Here is a 22,529-nt window from a genome sequence, read left to right as displayed (position 1 = left end):
TGGAAGGAAAAAGCTTGGTCCTTCAGGTTTGAGAACACGAGGTTTCCTTTTATTCTGTTTTCTGCCTCGGAAAGTGTTTCGACCTTAAGCAACACCTTACAAAGGGCAAGGACTTTAAACATAGCGCTCGGGGTGATTTAGTTAAAACGTTCTTCAAATGCTCCTAGAGGTTACTTTTGTCACATGTAGTGTCACAAAATGCAAAAAAATACTCAGAAAGAGGAACAACCACATTTCAATTTTTATTTGTGGATGGTGAGTCGCTTTTTAACCATAGGTCTTTCCCATAACTTTCTCGAATCCATGACTGAAGGACAAAAAAATGTGCATCTCCTCATAGGTACAAACTAAAACCTTTCGCTACAGGAAGAGTGAGAGATGTGTCTATTTTTTTTTTTTTTCTGTAGTTTCTGTGTGAAAAAAATGCAGTTGCCAGCTGATGGGCAAACTAAAAACGTGTCCCCAAGTTGCAAAGAGTACAGAGTGTAAATGTCAGGCACTGGAGCTTTTCCCAGAAGTCGCATCCTCAGGAAGGTATTTTTCCTAATTATGAGGCTGAAATTATTGGCACAAGAAACACTGTTCCGTGATTGGCTAACATAATACAATAAAACAATGGTGTCAAGTTGAACCACTATGAACATCCATACAGTGGTCAAAGGAGTCCTTCCCACGGTTTCAGTGTGGTCCCAGTTGTAACCTGATGTCTCCAGGTTTGTCAGAAAAACACTCAGGTACAAGTGTCCCATTCGCAGTGTGTGGATCTCTTCCCCTAGAGACAGGATGGCCCTAAATCAGCCTTTCCATTGCAGGGGGAGCCGTCATGCTCCACATCTCCACGCGAGAGCCATCCTTTTCCTGACGGCTCGGGCTGTAGGACCCCTGGGTTGCCCTCTTGTTGGAGGCAACGACGGAGGCCACCACTGCCAGGAAGAGGATCAACAACAAGGCTAAAGTCACTGAACCGATGGCGGCGAAGACGTCTGAGAGCAAGTCGTCTGCCAACTGCAAGGATAGAAATAATTGTGATGTGAGTTACAGAGCAAAGGAGAACGTCCAGGTCAAGGAACTACCCTGGAATGGAAACCAAGCAGAGCGCAGGTGCCACTCAGTGCTGGAGAAAGATCAAGGTGTGGAAGGAAAGTCAGGTGTCCTTATTCCAAGATCATGAGAATGTGACTGTCTCTAGAGTCCAAGGTCTAGAGTCAGAAAGTGAGGCAGGAGACACCTACTGTGTCTACTCTGTGTCTTAATTTCAGTGACTGAGGTCATTTGTGCGACATCAAGGCCAAAGGATGAACCCGCACGTTTATTTGTAAAATAGTTCTGCATCTATAGAGATGTATGGCTCACAGTCTTTCGACTCCCTTGCAAAAAGTTCTGATTTTGCACTGAAAAAAAATTGTTGTTTTACAGCCTTTCTCGGGAAAGGAAGAAAATTAAATTAGTTGGGTCTCATGGGAAAGATCTTGAGACATAGGCTGGGCTGCAATGAGCTGCTTTCCACAGTCATCACTCTGACTTGGATTCGATGTGACAATTGAATGGTTGTGAAAACACACGTGCGCCAGAAAACTGCAGGCAGAGCCCCACATGGAGTAGCTCGGTCCTGGACTCTCAGGGGTGTGCCTTGGACAGAGTGGTTTGCCTAATGTTGATTCCAATGTGTTTGCCAAGCACTTTTTTAGCAATGGGTAAAATGAAACTGATTTAGTTGCATAGAAATATTAAAGACAGGACACAGTTGCTATTTGAATTTTTAACAGGTTTTCAAAGAAATATTTCTGTCAGGGTAAGTAAAAGCAGAAGTAAATTAGTTTACCTTCTCATTTAGCTTTCTCTAGGACCCATTCCCTGTTACCTAACCAAGCTACTGTTATAAATGTAATCTTTGTTAGTTTAACATCCTAGGGAATTTTAAACACCTTTGTTTTCCTTTGTGTTTTTACTTTGCTGTTGTTCACTGTGCTTTGATTTAGCCATTATATAATTAATATAATCCTTTAATACTGTATCTCTTCATAATATTGTCTTGGGTATACTCACTATGAGCCTTGTTTGAATGTGCTTCATTAGTTTCCTCATTCATTCAACAATGCTTATTGACTATCTGCTATAAACACTGAACTGAACTAGGAGATAAAAATAGAAGGTAAGTCAAAGTCTGAAATCTGGAGCTCAGACACGCACACACATATACACAGATAATCATACATTATAAACACGTTATGATAATGTCATAAATGAACTGCACAGGGGTGTAGGTAGAGTAATATTGGAATGTGGCATGTGATTACCTTTTGAAGGATAAATGAACATTCAAATAGTTCGAGCGGGAAATTCTACTTGGATGAAACAATTTGAAATCAAAAGGGCAAGAGTATATAAAAGTCCTTAGAGTTTGGGGAAACAGTAGGAAATCCGGCGTGACGAAATGTATTGTCCATAAATGTGTACATTTGAGTGGGAAAAGGATTTTAAAAGTTGGTGAGAGACAGAACTACAAGGTAGATGAATCTGGACAAGAAATTTGAAGGCTACACTAAAATTCAGACTTGGTCCTGAGGTCAGTGGGAGCCAGTGAAGGTGTTTAAGTGAGAGCATGATATATGATCAAGTCTGTGTTTCATTAAAACTTGGCTCTGGTAACAGGATGGAGGGTGGGTGGAAAGTGAAGGTGGGGCTGGAGGTGGAGGAAATAGGAGTTTATTGTATTAGTCGTGGTGAGATGACCTCGGTCTAAGTTTGCCAGTGGAGTGAGAACTCGAAGAGGAAAAGGTGGAGAGAGACTTGGGAGGCGGAGCCAGTCCACGGCAGACTGTGTGAGCGAGGCTGGGGGGAGCGGAGGGAAGACAAGAATGGTCACCACAGGAGGTGACCCTGTTGGTTGGGGTCTCATTAGCTGGGATAAGCTACACAGGAGCAGAAACAGGCGTGCACGGGAAGACTGCCTTTAGGCTGGGAAAAGCTAGCGTCAGGTTCCTGGGCAACATTCAGGTGTGCGCTGCTACTCTCCACATTATTGTCTAAAATTCTGGGTCACAGCAACTTTTCCAGTTATTGGAGAAAAAGCATATAGAGTTTCATAGAATTCAGTCGTTCTTGAGAAAAATTGTTTACCTCAACTAGAGGGCAGGTTCTCTGGCCACACTGTGTGGCAGTGACATCCTTTATCTGTAGGGATAACTGTGGGCTGGGACAGATGAATACAGCCATAGACCTGGCCTTGAAAGCTCAAGAGCCTGGGTCTCAGCAGGCAGATGGACCCCTTGGTGTTATCTGGGGACCTCTAGATTGTCTAACCCTCTTGTTCCTAGATGCTGAATTCTCCTTAATCTGTCCAGTAAACTGTGTCATCTTTGGGAGTCAATGGTTGTTCTGCTGGGTGGGTGAGTTGGGAGGGTCCACACCCACACAGAGAGGAGACGGATCACTTGGTTTGCCTCTGTTTTCTAAAATTCTCCAGCGTCTTCTCATTTGGGCTGAGAATGATTGCACGGGGAAAGCTAATGCCGCCCAGACCCTCGCACGTGCCACCCTGCAGCTGGAGAGGGAGGGGACATGGCAGGTGTAGGCGCTGAGTTCTCGTTGGGACCCCAGTTCTGGCAGAACCAGAGGACTGATCCGCTTCACTTATCTCGGGACCTGCGGGGAACCAAGGCTCTTGTCTGTAGAGGCTCCACTGCTCTCAGCAATGTGGAGAGAATGGAAGGGCCAGCTCCAGACCCGAGAGAAACCCCCTGCCTCTACCGGCTGTGTGCTGAGTGGCGGGCCTCAGCCAGTCCCTGCAAGACCCTGGGTTTGATCACCTGTAACACCAGATCCTAGCATCTACTCCCGGGGATGGGAGTCAGGAGACACAACACATGCAAAAGCCAAAGAGAATGTCCCAGAGTAAGTTCCCAGCACAGGAGAATGTGAGCAGCCGTGAAGATGTGATGTATCACCTCGCCGACTTCATTCAATTCTGAAAGATGACGCAGAACTCCCTCAGTGCCTCGGGATACAACCCGGGAGCCAACCTACAAACCTAACACGGCAATTCCGAGCTTCAGATAAAGTTTTGGATGAAATGGCTGGCCTAGCGATATCAGATAGGGCGCGTCACTCGGCTTTGGTGGGGAGCTGAGGGAGTCAGTTTGAAATTGCCTCTGGAGGGCCCTTTGCTTTTGAATTCCCCTGGCTGAAAGGCCTTTTTTGCTCTGCTATTCTTCAACTGGGCTTAAAATACACAGCCCTGGAATGGATCCTTTGATAGTTGAAACTGCTGGGACACAGGAACTGACAAGGCCGCCAGGTGTGGATCGTCCTGAAAAACAGCGTGAGTTTAAGGCCAGGCCTGTTTGGATGGGTTGTGCTGCTAATGCTGCACTTTTGAATAAACTTTGTCAGAAAAGATAGACCCCAAATTCATTAAAATTTCATGTAAAATTACTTTTCAGATGGCTTACGCTGAATCTGTATTGTCAACATCCCGTTTAAATGTACATTTTATACATGATCACATTAAACTGTGGTGACTTGGAACTCCCCATCTGCAGAATGAAATAAATAGGTGCTTCATTGTTTTTCCTCCATGGAAGATTCATTCTGAAACATTGACTGGTTGTGGCCAAATGTGACCCAAGGCAAGGATGCACGCTGGCATTCTCAGGGGAAACGGCCAAAACTTATTTTGAACCTTCTCACCTGAGCCTAGGCTAGAACACGCTGGAAATACACATTAGCTTTTTTCCCTTAAACTCCAGAAGAGGAATTCTATGCTGTGATTCCCCTGGGGGAGACTGGAAACAGAATGCACTTGCGAAACAGACGGAAATGGGTTTGAATCCAGTTTTGCCACTGGTGTCCTACACTTATCTCTGCTGTTTGCCCACCTGTAAAGCGGGAGTGACAGTTCCTGCGTCCTAGGCTTGCTCTGAGACGTGGAGTATCCAGGTGTGTGGAGCTTCTCTGAGGGGCAGGCTCAGAAGGGAAGTCAGTCCTTGTGGCCACTCCTGTTTAGCACTCTTCAGAGGGATGACCCTTCCCCGGCTGACTTCCCCGGTCCTGCTTGGGCGTCAGGACACCCACCAGATGCCACCCACTCTGGCAACAAGTCGGGACTCAGAGCCCAGCCTGGGAGCCGAGAGGGGCAGCCGCTGACCTGGAGCTGGCAGGGGCCTGGGCCATCTGGCCGTCAGGGCCCACAGCCCCTCACTAGCTGACTGCTGGTCAGTTCATCTGATTTTGAAAACACGGAACGAGCTGGCTTGTCTGGAAAGGAAAAGTAACGAGACTATCTCCGTCCTCAGCACCAGGATCCGCCTGTCATAATATTTAGGGCCAATTTGGAAAAACGTGAAAATAATAAACACATTGGAAGGAGCCTGGAAAAACAGGATATCTTAGGAAACTTGACCTCCTATTTCCAGGTGAAAGGAGGTGAAGACGTTAAAGCTTTGACTTGAGGTGAGGAAATTCTAGGACTGAGGCCATGGTTTCCCCCTTAGGGGCATATTTTTCTCACGTCGGATTTTGTAAAATCAGCAGAAGTACGTTTGTAGTTGAAAAAAGCAGAAATGTTGGGAGTTAAAAACTGGCTCCTGAAAAACACTAGGGTGGAGTGAATTCCCCAAATCCTTCTTAGAATTCAGTTTATATGTCCGTTGTGTGGAAATATGTGGAGACAGTTGAAGACAGGAAGTTAGAATGTTTGGATGTGCTAGTTGATTACAGGTTATATTCCAGCTTCAATACGTGAGTTTCTGAAATGTGTGTGTGTGTGTGTGTGTAGTGTTACACAAGTACATAATAGTACGGTATGTACTATTATGAGCGTTAGTGATTAATGGGAAAAATACTTTAAAGATGTTGTGTTTTTACAAAGCTGGTTATAATATTTACCTTCCATCTGTGTATCTAAAGTGAAATGAGGACATCTCTTTGACTCTCATCCTTCAAATTAAAAATAAAGAAGAGATAGATGAGTGAGAGAGAGAGCGAGAGAGAGCGAGCAAGCAGTTCTTGTGAATCACTATTGTAACAAGTAGGTCTTCAATTTGGTGGATGGTAGAAAACTCCCACACAGACCTGGGTCCTTGAACTATCTCTTATTAGTGAATTGCTAGGAACAGCCGTTTCCATAGTAATATTGAATATGTGCCAGAACTCTGTTTTTAAAATGAATATTGCTGCAGCAGCCAATTTTCAACCATAAATACACTGTCTCCTTTACAGTTATAAGGGGGGAAACAGGGTACTGAGAAGCTGAAAGCGGGGCCTTGGGCAGCATCCTGGCACAGGGAGGGGACCACCCAGCAGGTGCTCCTGCCACCGTGTAAAATGCTCAGGACTGGGAAGCATGGCAGCCACGGAGCCCTCTCCAGGCAGCTGACGGCTGCAGGGACCAGGGGGGGCGTCTGAACTGCAAGCCCAGTTGCATTTTCTCCTTGGTGCTCCCATCTCTTCATCCGCTGCTCTGCCTCTCCCAGAAGACACACAGGCTCTCAAAGGAAGACGACACAGTCTTTCAACCAATTCTCACCAAGTAATTACAGTTCCTTACAACTCTACTAATTGGGGACCGTCTTGACAGCCTGGTGATGGAGAAACCCGGCGACACGAGGTGGTTCCGGGCACCACCCCCACTCCCGGAGGGGTGCTGTCCTGGGAACCTTCTAATGCGATTTCCACATCAGGCCCCACCGAAGACGTTGGAATCGCTTCTGGAAATTTGGTGCGCGGGAGACAAATCAGAAAAGGAGCTGGTCCAGCACAAGGCTGCACGTTTGGGGTTGCAGCCCTAGTTGAAAGCATCCCTTCTTTCACAACTGACCACCAGCCCACGCGTGACGTGTGTGGGCTTTTAGGGGAAGAGCACCATTATTCTGAGATTTGAGGGGTGCTGTGACACTGGTCATGAAGGGACACAGTTATTCCTGCATTCAGCAGATGGTTCTTGAACACGCCCTCTGTGTGAGCACAGTGGGAGCTAGAATACAGTGGTGAGCCCGGCAGTTCCCAACCCCACCCATCTAGTGTTGGGTCTGGAATTCTTGCCCCGATGTCTCACAAGCTCTTTCCTACTCAGGACGCCACATTTTCAGCAGAAGCATAGATGTAGCTAGAAGTTTGGAGACACGGCTTTCCTTTTCTCTCTCCTTAAGCAGGTGGTATAAGTGATATAATTGTTCTCCTTGGAAGACCAGGTCTTATGAATAAAAATTCACTCTTTGCCTCATACAAGAACCAAATCCCAGCAGCCCAAACTCAGATTTCATTATGTTTTGGTAAATTCATTGTTTGAAGATAATTGCTGCCCTTTCTGCTGACCCTGGGTCAGGGGGGTTACCAGATGTTGTATGCACAGAAACGTTTAAATTCCAGGTAGGGATTATCACATCCTGTCACCTTCTCAGGGAGGCCTTGCCTGATTGCCCTCTTTAACTGTAATCAGCTTCATCTCTCTCCAGCACGTCGCGCCCTGGGACACCTAACAGTTCACGGGGGAAGTCCCTCCCCTCCCAAGGCAGAAGTTCCATCAAGGTGCAGCTCCATCCTCTGCCTCCCAGCCCCTGGACCGGCATCCGTGCCCCAGGGACCCCGCGGTGATCGCCACTGGGCAGAAGGCTTGCCCAGCAGCACATGGCGAGCTCTCAACTTCATGCACAGAGCTTCTCTCCAGGGATTCCTGCAGGAGGACACCCTCAGCCTGTGACCCACAAGAGGAGAGACAGCCGCTCTCTAACTCCGCTGAAGGGTCAGGGCGCCTCGGAGGGGCTGCGGGCAGACACTGGGCGGGGGCGGGGGGAGCGGGGGGGGGTGCGGCAGATCAGAAACCACGTGATCAAAGAGTGAAGGGGGCTATTATTATTATATAACTTGGCTACTATTCCTTTCTGTGGAATCCGCCACAAACAGTCTGCTTTCACCTTCTCCTGCACCAGAGCCCAGATGGGAATGTCATCAGGTGACACAAGCAGGAGATGCGAGAGATCTTTTTTTTTTTTTTAATACCATTTTCTAGGTGTGAAACATTCTTTTTGTCTCTGCTAGGTGACCCCCTGGACATTATCATGGCCCATTTTGGTCTCAGAAAACCTGGGTAGACAGTCATACTTCCTTTCCTTCTTTTTCTCTCCTTCTCCTTCTCTCTGCATTCCAGAAAACAGTGGTCGCCAGCTGAAGACTCGGGCTGTGTAGTGCGCACCACACTGTGAGCTGCACACACTTGTGTTTGTCAATCGGACGCCCTTTCCATCTTCATTATTTTACACTGGGATCCACTCAGAACGCAGTCCCCTGCCCTTCCGCTCGGGTTGCTCTCTTGTTCATTCTCAGGGTCGCAACCTGGTTAAGACAGTAACTGTCTCTTACGTGGCTGGTTAAACGGTCCTCTAGCCATCCTTTCTTGCCCCAGGATCTACCCCAGCCAGCCAGCCCTACAGAAAAAAAAAAAGAGCTTGCTTACCTGGCTGGGAAGCCCACGGATGCTATCCGCATCAGTCCTAACCGTGTCAAGCCTAACCTGCTGAGTTTTAAGTCAAGGCTCGTTTTGACTTTGCCCCCATTTCCCTGTGAAGGTCAGCATCAGCTACGCCCTGCACGTCTGCAAAGCGACTGTCCTTACCCGCCTTTCTCGAGCAGGAACCAGCCTCCTCCGCCCCTCCCCCGCCCATGCCGCTCCTCCAGGTTGAACACGCCCTTTCAGGAGACCTCTCCTCTGCTCAGAGCACCCTGGGGCTTAGCTGCCCTTTGCAGTTCCCCCGGGCACCCCGCGGGCTCTCCTCCCAGCATCTCATTCCCGGAAGCCCAGGGCTCAGCCCCGTTTAGAAGAGCTGCGGCCCGGCCTGTCCGGCGTGAACTGTCCCGTGCAGTTGAACGTGCTGCCCTGTTCATCAGGGGTTAGGCCACCCTCCACCCCGCCCCTCAGGATTGTACGGATGAGTATCTGTTTCCTCTGGAACTCTCCGACACGACCAAGTGCAGTGCTTTGCACAGAGTGGCCGATCAATTGTTATTGACTCACCCACTGGTAGTGCTCGTGGCTCTGTTGAACGCCTTGATTCGATTCTTTTTTCAGTCGTCGGGAGACTTCTCTACTGCCGGGAGTTTATTGGTGGGGACATGGTCCACCCATTTGTTCATGCGCTCATTCACTCACGCATCGTCAGTGAACACCGTCACCGTGGCAGGCAGCTCCCTGGGTCCTGGACACACGCGATCCAAAGGCATAGGCATCGCCTTCAGAGAGTTCACCGTGGAGTGATAGTCCCGGGCCGGGCGGCTACGCAAACCGCCACAGTTCAGGCGACGGGTTAGAGGCGAGTATGAAGGAAAGAAAGGCGAGAAGGTGGACTTCATGACATGCTCCAGTTTTCTTAAAGGGAGCTGCTGGAAGAAGGAGGTGAGGAAGCGTGTTGAAGGCACAAGGAAACACCACGATCCAGCGGGAGAGAGGAGAAGCGTGCCTGGGCCTTTCCTGCTTGCCTGGGAGGCCGGTGGAGGGAAGTGCTTCTTGCTTCTGCAGAGACCCACGCGGAGAAGCAGCAGCCCATGTGTCAGGAAAGCGTTCACCCAACCTGGGCAGTAACCACAACAGGTTCCCTTCCAGGAAGCTTCTCTCCTCTCCCTCAGCGAAGCAGAGGACAGAATCGCACGCGCAGTTTCATAGATATTCTCTGCAGGTTCTTTCCTAGCACATCTGACCTACACCTCTTATAAGAAACCTATCAGCCTCAAAGGCCAGGAGTCCTCTACTAACCTGGGTTTTGGAGGACACAGAAAGATTTAAATTTCTTTATACCCATTCTCTGACATGGTCTATAGATTTCAGAAGGTGATTGATAAGTATATCAATTGATTTTATACAACATTTCAAAAGCAAGAGAATATCCAGCAAACAAGTTAAAAAGGCAGGGGGACGTTTGAGATTAAATCATACTAAAATGACATGACAACTAACAACTAAATGCAATTGATTGTATCCTTGATCAAAAACAAAAATCTAAAGGACAATTTTGGGACAATTAGAGAAATCTGAACATGGATAGTATATGAGATGGTAAATTTCTTAAATGCCATACTGGTATATGGTTGTAGAAGGGAGTCCTCTTTCCTCGGAGACGCTGAAATATTTAGTGGTAAAGTGTTACAACGTCTGCAACCTACTTTCTAAAGCTAGAGCAAAAAAAGTATGTATATAGAGGTAAGAAAGGGAGCAAAATATTAAAAAACTGTTGAAACTGGATGAAGGATATGTGTTCACTGCACTATTTTTTTTTTCTGATTTTCTTTAGCTTTCATTTTTTTTTCCAAAAAAGTTAGAAAAGTAATACTTTTAAAAATGATGTTACCGTGAAAATAATTCCTCTAAGCCCCCAATTTGTGGATCTTGCTTCTTCACTATCTGTTTGTTCTTCTGCTACTCTGGGTCTTGCTGATTTCTCTCCCTGCTATACTTTTATTGCCTAGTAAATCTTGTTCCCATCGACGGTTTTATCTCCCATCTAGACACTGAGACATTCATGGATCACATCACATGCCAGTTTCCTCACACATTTGGTCCTAACCCTCCTGCTGGAGCCTAACGCAGTGCCAGGCACACAGTGGGCGTCCGTGGACTTCCTCACCATCTCCTGGCATTGTCCTTCCTGACCTAAAGGCTGTACCTTGGCCCTTTCCTCACTTGGAATTCTTTCTTCTTACCAACTTTCTTCAGTCGGTGAAAAGCTGCTATTAATTCATTCTCACATTAAGCAGGAGAAAGAATGCCAAATCCCCAACATCCTTATGGCTTATCACATGTCCTTTTGGCAAAGGTAATCTAGCCTGTGTCATTGTATTTATTGCCCCCAAATCAGAACCAGTTGCCAGAGTAATGAAGGTCTATTGGTTTGTGTTGGCTTAATCCACATCAGGGGGGCTTTAGGGGCATATAAGGATAATTTGACCAGCAAAAGGAAAGCCATAAAAATGATCAAAAACGCTAACAGATATGCTGAGAACACCAAGCTTGTTTTACTGAGGATTTATGGCCAACTTATCAGAAAATTATTTGGTCCAAGTCTACATTCAAATAGGTCCCTCAGTAATTCAGCAAAGATTCCAGCCTCTGAAAAAAACAGCCTCTATAATGAGATACTCCAGTAACCCCTAACTTGCAGCACATGTAGTTTAATTTTCAACAGTTGTGAGACTGCAGTAAATCCAGCTTTTGAATAACTAGTTCCACTGATACCTCAGACCTGCATTAAATTAGCAGAGCATGAAGATCAACGGCATCCTCTCTCCTGACATACCTGCGTCCATGTTTATTAACCAAATCGAGCTTAAATGTCTGACCTCCCCCACATGGCAGCCGTGCCAGCGCCTGCTGGGTCCCAGCAGAAGTGAGTGCCAAGTCACCAGGCTCTGCCGCATGATGTCAGCTGTGCCCCAGGCCCAGCTCTGGAGGTTGTATTTTATTGACCAGACTCAAATTGGTTTCCCCTCGTGCAGGTGATAAAGTGTGGCATCAAGTCACCCATGTGAAATATATTACCTTAACTTTGACAGCTTGTCATTGAAGTCGTTGTTTATATAATCTATTGTGCCATTTACTCTATTCTTATTTTACAAAGCAACAATAGAAATGAAAACCCTTGCTTCCAGTGTTTCATGGATGAATGTCTATACCCTGTACCTTCTCTTAAAAAAATCTCAGAAGTAGCTATTTCTATTGTCATTGTTGGTTTACATCAAATTATCAGATTTTCAGTTTCAAAGTCTGCCTCGTGGAAGATGAAAGCAGCATTGCGTGCTTTAACTGGAATCCTTTCACAGTGCAGCTCTCTCCCTTCCGAATCGTTTTGAGACTTGCTACGTCTAAACGGGGAAGGAGCCTGCCATGCTGAGGTTGGTCGGATCCAAAGTGAACATTCCTAAAAATCTATGAGCTTGTCACCACTTAGAACACCAGGGTACCTTACCACCAGCAAAGATAGAAACCTTCATATTGGGAAGATTGATTAAAGTAGTATTTAGTTTTAGAACTAAGGAGTTCTTTCAGAAGTCAGGCTTTCAAATTCCAAATAAGCCATTTGGTAAAAGTCTATGGCAGGATTAAAACAAAACAAAACACAAACACAAAAACCTTATGTCTGATTTTGATAATAGTCCACCTAAATGTCCCAAAATGCAACTGGGGGTAAAGATCTATTTACAGTGGTATTGAGGATGTACAGCCTTCCTTCTTGGGGGGACAAAAATAAAGTCTAACAGCATTTAACTCAGTCTAAAAATCCTGCTGAACTACAGTTGCCCTATCTCTATGTATTCAAGTAGCATAGACTTTGACAGCCTATTATAAAATGAGACTAGCCAATATAGCTGTGCTGGTTATTTTACACTTTTGGAGCTCTAGGTGTATGTACACAGTAATTATGATATACAACGTGTCTGCATTGCCTTTTGAAATAACGGTTTAGGAGATTCTTGCCTGAGAAGTTCTCTTCCTTCCCTACAAAGGGCTCAAAGGACGAATCTTCTCCTTTTGCCACTGACTAATTTCTAGTGACTGTTTTAATAAGAAGAAGATCAGATTCTGTTTCCTATCCAGTTCAGAGACCTTTTTAAGAAGGAATGAGATAACCTAGCTAACATGTTAAATTGTGTTTTAGTTCTATAATTTGTCATTAATATTCCAAAATATAAGGCTTTTCTCCGGATAAACTTTGCTGATTGCTGTATTTTCTCATATTCTGTGTCATACTGAAATTTTAATTATTTACATTCTTTTTTTTTCCTGAAGTTTGGAGTAATTGCCTAAAGAATATTCCCCTTACTAACTTAAATAATTTGAAACATGTGGAAATTTTGTTTTCTAAACTCCCAAAGAGACTGAGAACTGAGAATTCAAGCTATAAACTAAGCCTCTTCAGTTTTGTTGCTTCTTTTCCCAGACCCCAGAATAACACTTCTCTCCCACCTTTATAAAGTATTTCCCTTGGGTCTATAACTTTTCTATTCCACCACCATTTAGATGACTTGTCCTCAGGGATATGGCTGTGCTAAGAGCCTCGGGAAGAAAACCAAGATTAGTCACCAGGCTTGCAGAATCCTCCCCGATTCTGTTTACGAGGATGGCTGCCAATTCTCCAAACGTGCTCTGCACTCATGTTCTTTTCAGGGTCACTCTGCTCGCACAGCACAGATTAAACACACAGCCTCAGGACTCTCAGTGTTGTGAGGAGAAGCATTTACATTCCACTGACAGCGCGGGGTGTCAAAGGAAGCCATCTGCTCTGATTTAACGACACAAGGGATAGCTACGGCTCTGAGAAGAGAAAGAGAGTTACAACGTGGCTCACCTCAGCCAACCACTCCTCTGCGCGGCGGACCTGGGGAGGAATCACCTCCATATTAAGAGGCATTTTTATCCTTAGAGGTTCTTAGAGGTTGGCCCTCTACCCAATGGTTTCATTGTTCTCTTTTATTAAAATGTCTTTGCTACCGTTTTTTAGGCCTCTTCCCCTGGTCTCAGGAACCTAGAATAAATCTAGTGTTTCTACTACAAGGTGGCAACTAGATCTTTGATTATTTGTACATTCTACCCAGGCCATTCATCTTTTCGATATTCTACAATGAGATCAGCTGTAAAACACTTTGGAACTAAAAGGTGGTACATAGGGGAAAAAGGAAAAGTAATTAAAACCTGAGGACTTAATCTTTCCCTGGCATCTGACAAGTCACCTCATTTTAATCTTCACACTAGTCTAATGATACAGAGATCATTGCCCTTAATTAAAAGATCTTTTAAGCAATTTGTCCCAAGTAACAAATTACTTAAGCAGCAGATCCGGTACCCAAACGGTCAGGGCTTGTTCAGTTATGCACAGATGCATCCTAGGTAGAGCACTATATAGATGTAACCCCAAATCTACCCTGAATTTCAACTAAGTTACCCTTATTCGACATATTTACACACTGAGAGATGAGTAATAGTAGTTATTTTACACTTCAGGTCTCTTGCTATGGACAGCACTTATATAACCAGCTGCGTTTCCCTGCTTGTAGGTGTTGGTTTAATTTTTTGGGACTTTGCATGTCAGAATAAACTCCAACAAAGTAGGCTGAGAGGTGGAAGGATTTTGTTTGTGAGTTCTAGGAAGGTGCCCAGCACACAGTGGCTGTCTGGGAGGTAAGCTGTCTCTATATACTGTGCCTGCATAGACCCTGAAAAATTCAGGGGGAGAACAAAGAAAAGGACCCAGAATTCACAACTTTCAGTCCCATGCTTTTAACACCCCAGCATGTCTATCAAGAAATAAAACAAGGAAACAATGCAGAAAATCTCCCAGGGTTGTTGCTTGTATAAAACAGCCCTGTGCTACCCTCCAGTTTCAACACAATGTTATCAGGCGATGATTAAGAAGGTAGCTGTTTCCTCGCTTCTCAGTGTCAGAAAACAAGGTATCAAGCCAACAACTCCCTTTGTAGGTGCAGCACTGAGATTGCAGCCACATAGTGCTTCCAACTGTAAATATTAATGGTGAAGGAAAGAAAGAGGTCTTCCCTGGCTCTGGGCTGCCTGAGCTCAGCAGATTACATGACACTCTGGCATGATTTGCTGAGATGTAGAAAATTGAACTTCTTGTTAACAAGTTTCCATGTATTTTTTACTCCATCAGCAGGTTCTTGAATCAATGCCTAGATTAGGTTTGACTAACATCAGCACAATTTGACTTTGATGGAAAGTTTAAAATTTATAATTAAAAATTGTACATCCATTTGCTAATTTCCAAGTAAAAGGAGCTAATCCTTCTGGAAGCTATAGCATTTATACCTGGTTCCCCAAAGCACCATTTATACCTGGTTCCCCAAAGTTCTTTTGCTTCCTCCTGGATGAAGAAGTCTATAATGCTTTTAGGACACTGGGGAACACTCAGGGGCAAACTAAGAAGGCCTTTTACATTTCACCCACTGCCAAAGGATTTAAGGTTTCCATGAGCTTGGAAGAATGACAGGGTTGTTTTTATACTCCTTTTGAGACACTAATTTCAAAACCGTTATATAGGAGCTCCTATTTTCTTGTAGATTTAAAAAAGTGGACTCAACATTGTTTACGTGAAAACACGCATGCATATTTTACTCTATATAAAGTATATAAGTATGATTTATAGTTCCTGCGCTCAGTAAATGCCGGTTGATGAGGATGGTGATACAGGAGTCCCTAAAATGCACTTAAGCTGTCCCACTGCAATGGCACATGACTACCCATAAAGTCTGGCGCAAAAATGTTATCCTACACTACCATGTACAAAATCAAGGAAGGCAGCATTACCTGTGTACAAAATGTTATAAAGTCTACCTACTTTTATTTATAAGAACATGCTTTGGGGCTTCCCTGGTGGCGCAGTGGATGAGAGTCCGCCTGCCGATGCAGGGGACATGGGTTCGTGCCCCGGTCCGGGAGGATCCCACATGCCGCGGAGCGGCTGGGCCTGTGAGCCATGGCCGCTAAGCCTGTGCGTCCGGAGCCTGTGCTCCGCAATGGAAGAGGCCACACAGTGAGAGGCCCGCGTATAGCCCCCCCACCCCACCCCCCAAAAAAGAATACGCTTTGAACTGTGTAGCAAAAATTCTAATTGGCGTATTCTCGGCCGTGGACTCCTACAGTTCATTACATGCCATGTGTCTGTCTTATTGTGTGATTTCAAGATCCAAACTTTTCTATATTTAGAAAGCTGCACTCAAACAGAATATAGCATCTTCTTCTCTCCTGTCAACTTCAGAGTTCATGACACATTGTAGGTGCTCGAGTTATTTTTGACTGAATTGACAAATTAGATAGCATTGTAAAACAAATGCAAAAGCAAACTTGACATAGATGACGAGCAGCTCCTGATCTATCCAGGTGATACTTGGTTTACTTGTCAGGTAGAGAGGAAGACCTGGCAGATCTGCGTGTCAAGGCCCACCTGGGCCTCACTTTGAACTCAGAGAACTCAGCAGGAGCCTGTCATTGTAACTGCAATCTGTGACCACTGGAATGAGTAAATCAGTGAACAAATACCTTAAAAGGGAATTGGGCCAAGGATGGTGTCCTTGTCAAATCTGCTCTAGCTAACAGTGCCATGTGAGTTAATAAGCGGGACACAGCCTACTCCTCCCTCCCAGAATATTTTAGTTGATCAGGGAGCCACTCAAATGCTTTGCCCTTTGTAAATGCACATCACCTTCGTGACTCTCACAATGCCTCCCAGGCTCTTTACATCCCAGAATGCCTCTGTACAAAGGTGCACGTTATAGTCCCAACCCGCCTCCACCGCTGTGGTGGAAATCCTGCCAAGCACGCCACCATTTCTGTCTCAGGGCAGAAGACAAATTATATGCAATTACTCAGAACCTGTACCTCTTGAGCTCACCCCACAAGGTGAGTGGGAAGCTCAAAGTCATCACTTAGGGTTCTGCAAATACAATATTAAACTGAGATGCTTATATTGGTTTCTGTAATTCAAGAGCATTATTTTGGTAATTTAAGTGGCAATGGAGTTATCCCAGTTCAAACACACATGACCTTTACCCTCAAGAAGCTGCAAATTAGGATAACGTACATACTGCCAGCTGTGAATATCTTTAGCATTCACAGGACTTAACTGGTAAAAATAAATAGGTACTGGATTCCATGAGAGCCACAGAGGAGATTTTACAATCTATCTTCCATTTCCATTTTTTCATTTTCTCCCTGGAAATGTTCTTCAAAACATTCCAGAGTTCCCTGGATGCAGTTTGTCTCATGAAAAACTTGCATTTCTTTAAACTATATATAATGGTACCTATTTCAAACACCCATTTTACAATTAAGAAATGCTAACATTTCTGAAATATTTGGGTAGGGCAGTCTGCTTAAAAACAATATCCAAGTGTTGTGTTTTATAATTTAGGAAACAGAAACCCAAGATTGTATTTTGGAGGAAAATCAGTGTTGAGTCTGAGTAAATCACTTAACTTGTTTGGGCCTTAGTTTTGGCATCTGTAAAGTGGCAACAACATTCCTACTGATGCTAAGATTAAATGAGATACTACACGTCGGGCACTTTTGATCATCAGGACAGCTTGACATCAGAGAAGGCCCAGCTCCCGTAGGAAGAGACACCAGGGGGCCCTGGTCACCTGGTCCCTGAGCCAGTGGGGTTTCCTGGGCTGGTGACTCTTCTTGGGCAGTTGATGGTCCACTTTCAGAAACTTCTGGCTTCCTTAGCTCTGAAAATAGATGGCACTAACCACAGAAATGCTTCAACCACCTCCTGCTTGGTCTAGGGTACATTTTATAAGGATTTGCACAATTGGGATATTTTAAAAAAGTGACTAAATGTATTTATTAATCTTATGTACTTTAAGATGATGAATGATAGCAGCATTAGTCTATAGCCTCAAAGAATCTTTTCTTCATGGTGCTGATCCAGGGAATTTGCTCAATTTTTAGGGAAGGGAGACAATCTGAATCTCCTCAGACCAAAACATGCCTTTGGTCCTTTGAGAAGAAAAGGGAGAGCATCATGGGCCTGAAAATCCTCAATTAATGAATAAGAACTTTAGAAAGATACAAGTGAAGTTTAAAAAAGATGCTTAAAGCCAATCGTAGTTAACAAAACGATGCCTAGAGGAAATTTTAATTGGTAGAAATCAAAAATTAAGTTAAAGAATATGTGCCTTTAATAAGCTAGTGAAAAAACAGCCCCCCACCCCACCAAACCTATTCAACAAAACTTCCTGCCTGAACAGCATTATTTAAAAAAAAAAAAATAGAATATCTGAAACAAGGAACAGTTTGTATTAGTTTGAGTTCTAATAGGAAAGAATAAGACTGAGAATATCATTGAGGCATTTTCATCAGTTAAATAAAACCATCATTAAAGAAAGGTGCTACCATTTTTGGTGGAAGGTAATCTTTCTAATCAAAGTGAGTGGCAGCCCACAGATAATCACAACCTATTGGTAATAATTTAGAGGAAAGCATGGAGAGGCCTAAATCATGTTATTAGGAAATGACTCTTCCTTCTCGGACCGGATTTCAACAGGAGCTTGGATCCATAATCTTGCCCTAGCTTGAATTTATCTGATTTTACATCCCATCACTTCCCAGCATCCTTCATCTGTCCTAGTCAGGCCTGGTCACTCTGTGTACTTCACATCATCCAAACTTTGTTCCCACAATCGCATCTTTTCTTGTGACCTTCCTTCTCTCTTGAATGCTCTCCCGTTTTCTGTCCTCCAAATAATCTTTCTCGTATTTTATGGCCTCTTTTAATTCCCATAACCTCCATGAAAACTCCCCCTCTTGGAATAGCTCATAGTGACCAGACTTCTGTGAATTCATACTGTGCTTTTACTCAGTAACATAAATTAGGGGCTGTTTTCAATATGTCTTGTAGTTTCTCTTTTTCCTCTGAAACTAGATTGTTGTTTTCTTGAAATTCTTAGAGCAGGGATTATAGATTCTATTTCCCTGATTCCCTGCCCTCCTTCCTCGCGCCCTGTGTCCAGCCCACTGTCAGACAGGTTGTAGAAATGCATGCGTGGATGCGGTGGTTACTTCTTTGACTCTCGGGGGCAGGCGACGGCACTGACTCGGCAGTTCCCTGCGTCGTCGCGGGACGTGTGCAAGGACAAAACTTTGGATTTCCTGCTGAGAGGCCCAGAATGTCAGCTCATCTCACGGGAGCAGTTACTGCAGAAGAAGGTGGCTCAGAGGGAGGATAAGTTGGCAACGAGGAGGAGGGAGTGGACGGCTCAAACCCTCAGGTGCAGCTGAATTCGAAAAGGGTAGAACATTTGGGCATTTCTTTGTGAGGCTTGTCTGACCAGACAAATTGTGAAAAATGATAAGCTTTGGTCTTGCTAATGGTGTTCTCGGGGCAAATATGGGCATTTCATCCACGTCCCCGGGCATGTGTGGCAGCCGTAGGGCCCTTTCTACTTGGGAAGAACTCTAGCTCCTTCCCAGGTCCTCCTTTTCTCCTGGCACCACCTGAATTTCTTCGGCGTCTTTCCCTCTCTCGTTGCGTAGGGCTCTTCAACAGTCAGTCCGATGTTTATCGTCTTTTGGGATCAGTGCCATAAATCTCCCTCCCTGTCTTAGGTCTTTAAAGCCTCTTTCCGTTGATCCCGAAGGAAGTTTATGGCTCTGATGGCTCTTCTCCAGCTTTCCTTTCTCAAACCCTTGAGAGGCAGATGCAGTTATACAAAGAAGAATTCATGATCATCTAGGCAGTGGGTAATCATAAACGCAGCATGGCCCTTACACACGAACGAGAACTTGGGATCCTGAGCTCTCTTTGCTAGCAGGCACACAACTTTATTTGTGACTTAATTTCTTCTGTGAAAACCAATTTAATTAGCCCTTGGGTAACAAACAATCAAACAAAACCAAAAATCATGTCAGGAAAACATGAGTTTTTGTTTTGTTAAGAAAATTCCTGCTCATTCTAAGACCTGGTCAATTATCTTCCATGCGTAACTCTCCCTGCCCTCCCCACCTCTGTGTAAACCCCATACCACAAATCATTCATTCGTCCATCTATTTATCCCTTCAGTAAGTACTGAAGCACCTGCTCTGCCAGGCAGGATTGCCAGGCACTGAGGTTTCAAAGTTAAACAGCCTTCCTGACGCTCACAGCCTCGAGGAGCATCTGCACCATTGCTCCTGGGTAAGTGGGGCACACGACCCAGAGCCTGGATGCTCGGTGCTACGCCTTCTGAACTGGATCTGCTTGGGAAAGGTGTGCTTAACCTCTGACTCTGTGTTCTCATCAGTAAAATGGGAAGATAATACCACCTAAGTCTCGGCATTTTTGTGACAAATAATTAAGATAATGTGTGAGATGCCCTTAGCACAGTGGCTGGCTCAGAGTAAGCTCTACAGTTATTAAACTTTATTAGCCTTGTTACCATTAAATGTTACGATGGAGGTGTGTTTGGGATGGTGTGGGAGCGTGAAGGCACTCCCAGCCCTGACGGGGAGGGAGAAGAGAAAGGAAGCCTTCACTGGCAAGTTCTGAGCACATATATACTTGACCAGGCAAAGGATGAAATGAGAATTCAAAGCTCACAGAGCAAAGAGCAACAGATTCTTTAAAATGCCTTTTTTCCAAGTTGCAACAGCGGTCAGTTCCTACTGGTTTTAGAGGAGGTGAATTAAAAGGACATGGATTTTAACAATTCAACATATTCATCTTTGAAGAGAGGAAAACTTACACTCCTCTCCTGAATTACTAAGATTTTTAGGGGCCCTATCCATTCTGCTATAATGGAATGCTTTCCTAAAAGCAAAGAGGAAGTCAAATTAAATATATCCCGGAGGGCTGCTCTGAGAGCGTCCTTGGGTGTCCACGTGACTATGTTAGAGGTGAGAGCCCACATCTTTATGAATCTAAGCTTCCTCTGGGAAATGGTTCAGGAAAGAGCCAATTTATATCAAATTTCACTTCAACATGAATAATAGGGTTTCTGTGCATTTGTTTCTTGGATGGAAGTAACGTTCCCCTAACGGAGAATGTAGATCACTTATCCTCAAGACACTACCATCACCAAAGGGGTTACTAAAGACCAAGCCTTGCCTTTTTCGTTCTGAGAATTTGGCGGGGAAAATGGGCCAACTTTCTGTACTTAATATATGCACTATCAGTTTCATCTTAATTTTAATAACTATGGGACAGGCTGAATACACACACATACACACAAACGGTTCTCAAAGTTAGAAACTGCCACTTTGAACTCACCTCAAAAACACTTCATTCATTATATTGGTTAGTTAATATTTATTATCTACTATACACGACATCAAGTTGGCTATTGAAAAATTTGAGGGAACATACTCGCTTTAAAACAGATGTTTTCCTGAGTTTTAGGTATCAACCAGAGTGATTTCATTCATTCATCAGAAATTAATATGTGCTTTGCCACTTTGAATAACAAATATACGGGTACCTCAAATTTCCTTTATAACATAGTCTTGCTATCAGCATAGGATTATCAAAAAATGTTAGGGGAAGTGGGTGGGAGTAATATTATTCAGAGATTGATGTGCAACTAAATTAAAGTCAGGTAGACAATGAAACAATCATGAATATGCTTTCCAAATGATCAAATATATTTCTTTGCAAATAGCCTGTTTGTTTTTGGAGGAGTTATATTTAATACGGTGCTTTCTTCCTCTATACAGTTAGTCTCCAATAGATTTCCATCCCACGTGAAATAATCTGTGGTCCAGTCATTACAATGTGAGAAGAAGATAATAGCCATGATCCTTATGCCTTTTTAGAAGGAAAGAATTTTTCTATTTTTATCAAGGTTGGGAAAATAATATACATATAACCCATAAATATACATTATGAGTCACAAAAGTGTCAAGGAAAAATAAAGTTAAAACAAGTACGAATTTCAAGTCAGGTATCTTGATATTTAAATTTGTTCACATATGAAATCTCCTAGAGTGTGCCTAGTTTTTGGCTCTCCCAAAAAAGATTAGCAATGGATTCAGTGAGCTGCAGCCTCCTTTCCTAAAGCCAGTATAAGTCAGTCGAGAAGAAAATCCATACTGTATGAGAATTTACACACTCCATTTTTGAAAAGAAAAATTAGGAGAAACTAAATTCATGTTATGTTGAACTAGACGACATCATGATATTCACTTGCATAATAGTAGTCTTCAGTTTTATTGATCACAACTCTGTTTTTAATAGATGGAACCAATGCCAAAAGTTTTTCTTGAGTAAAAAGCAAGCGGAATAACTCAAGAAAATGATAACAAGATGCAATCAACTTCAGTATTCACTTTGAGTCATTCTGGGAAGTTAATTGGTTTGTAATGTGGTCATCTGATTTCTAAAATGATCTGTGATCGACTTCAGTGACATTCTGAAGAGAATGGAAGTGTGTCAGGTAGAGATGATGCTTCTCCGGGGGGAATAACTAGGATGTGTCTCGGTTTTCCTAGAACAATGTCAGTTCAGGCTGTTGTGCCAATGTAATTATGAATAGTGCTTCCTTTCCCTCTCAAAGTATTCCAGTTGAACAATAAGTAGTACAGTCATCCGTGTCATAACCAACACACGACATTACTTTCACTTCAAATATCTCCATGGTTTACAGAATTGGAGAACTGTGTGGGTGGAGCTATACGTGGAAGTCACCCAGTTCCCTTAGTCCAAGCGCTTCAGAGCAGGAGCGTGTCTTTTGCGTCTATTTTAGTTTCTCACCAAGCTTGGCTCAGAGCCTTGTTTATAGCAGACCCTTGATAATGGTGGATGAATGGGTAAATAGCTGATTTTAGAAATCAGTTTCCACAAAGTCCAATATTGTAGCAAAAGGCAAGGATCACTTCAGGGAGTTTTTTTTTTTTTTTTTAATGATGAGAACTGATTTGACAGGTAGCTAAAAAGCTGTATGATTTGGTTAGCTAGTCAACTCAGCGGCAGACTTCAACCTGCTTATTTCCCTCTGCTGTCTGTGGTTTAACACCAACCAATTAATTCACTTACGCCTGCAATCCAGGAGCCCTGCTC

General features: G+C 44.0%; 1 protein-coding gene across 5 annotated transcripts in view; it reads right to left on the bottom strand.

The window, feature by feature from the left end:
- Window positions 1–229: 229 nt before the first annotated feature.
- Window positions 230–22,529, bottom strand: part of CRB1 (crumbs cell polarity complex component 1) — a 267,875-nt gene continuing 245,575 nt past the window's right edge. For 2 of the 5 annotated variants that reach the window (XR_007476515.1, XR_007476520.1), the window contains 3 exons: window positions 9,011–9,375; window positions 8,359–8,423; window positions 866–1,005 (listed from right to left, as the gene is read on the bottom strand). Coding sequence is in view for 2 of the 5 variants with exons in the window: in XM_004285086.3 (XP_004285134.2) it covers window positions 790–1,005 (216 nt within the window). In the remaining 3 variants the exon portion in view is untranslated. Of the gene's footprint in view, window positions 1,006–8,358; window positions 8,424–9,010; window positions 9,376–22,529 lie in introns of all 5 variants that reach the window. The other 3 variants (XR_007476516.1, XM_004285086.3, XM_033415459.2) reach the window with 3 other exon arrangements.

Source organism: Orcinus orca, chromosome 1 (assembly GCF_937001465.1).
Source record: "Orcinus orca chromosome 1, mOrcOrc1.1, whole genome shotgun sequence".
In the NCBI taxonomy this organism is placed as follows: domain Eukaryota; kingdom Metazoa; phylum Chordata; class Mammalia; order Artiodactyla; family Delphinidae; genus Orcinus; species Orcinus orca.
Note: the sequence above shows the minus strand (reverse complement) of the source record. Positions and strands in the feature narration are given on the sequence as shown.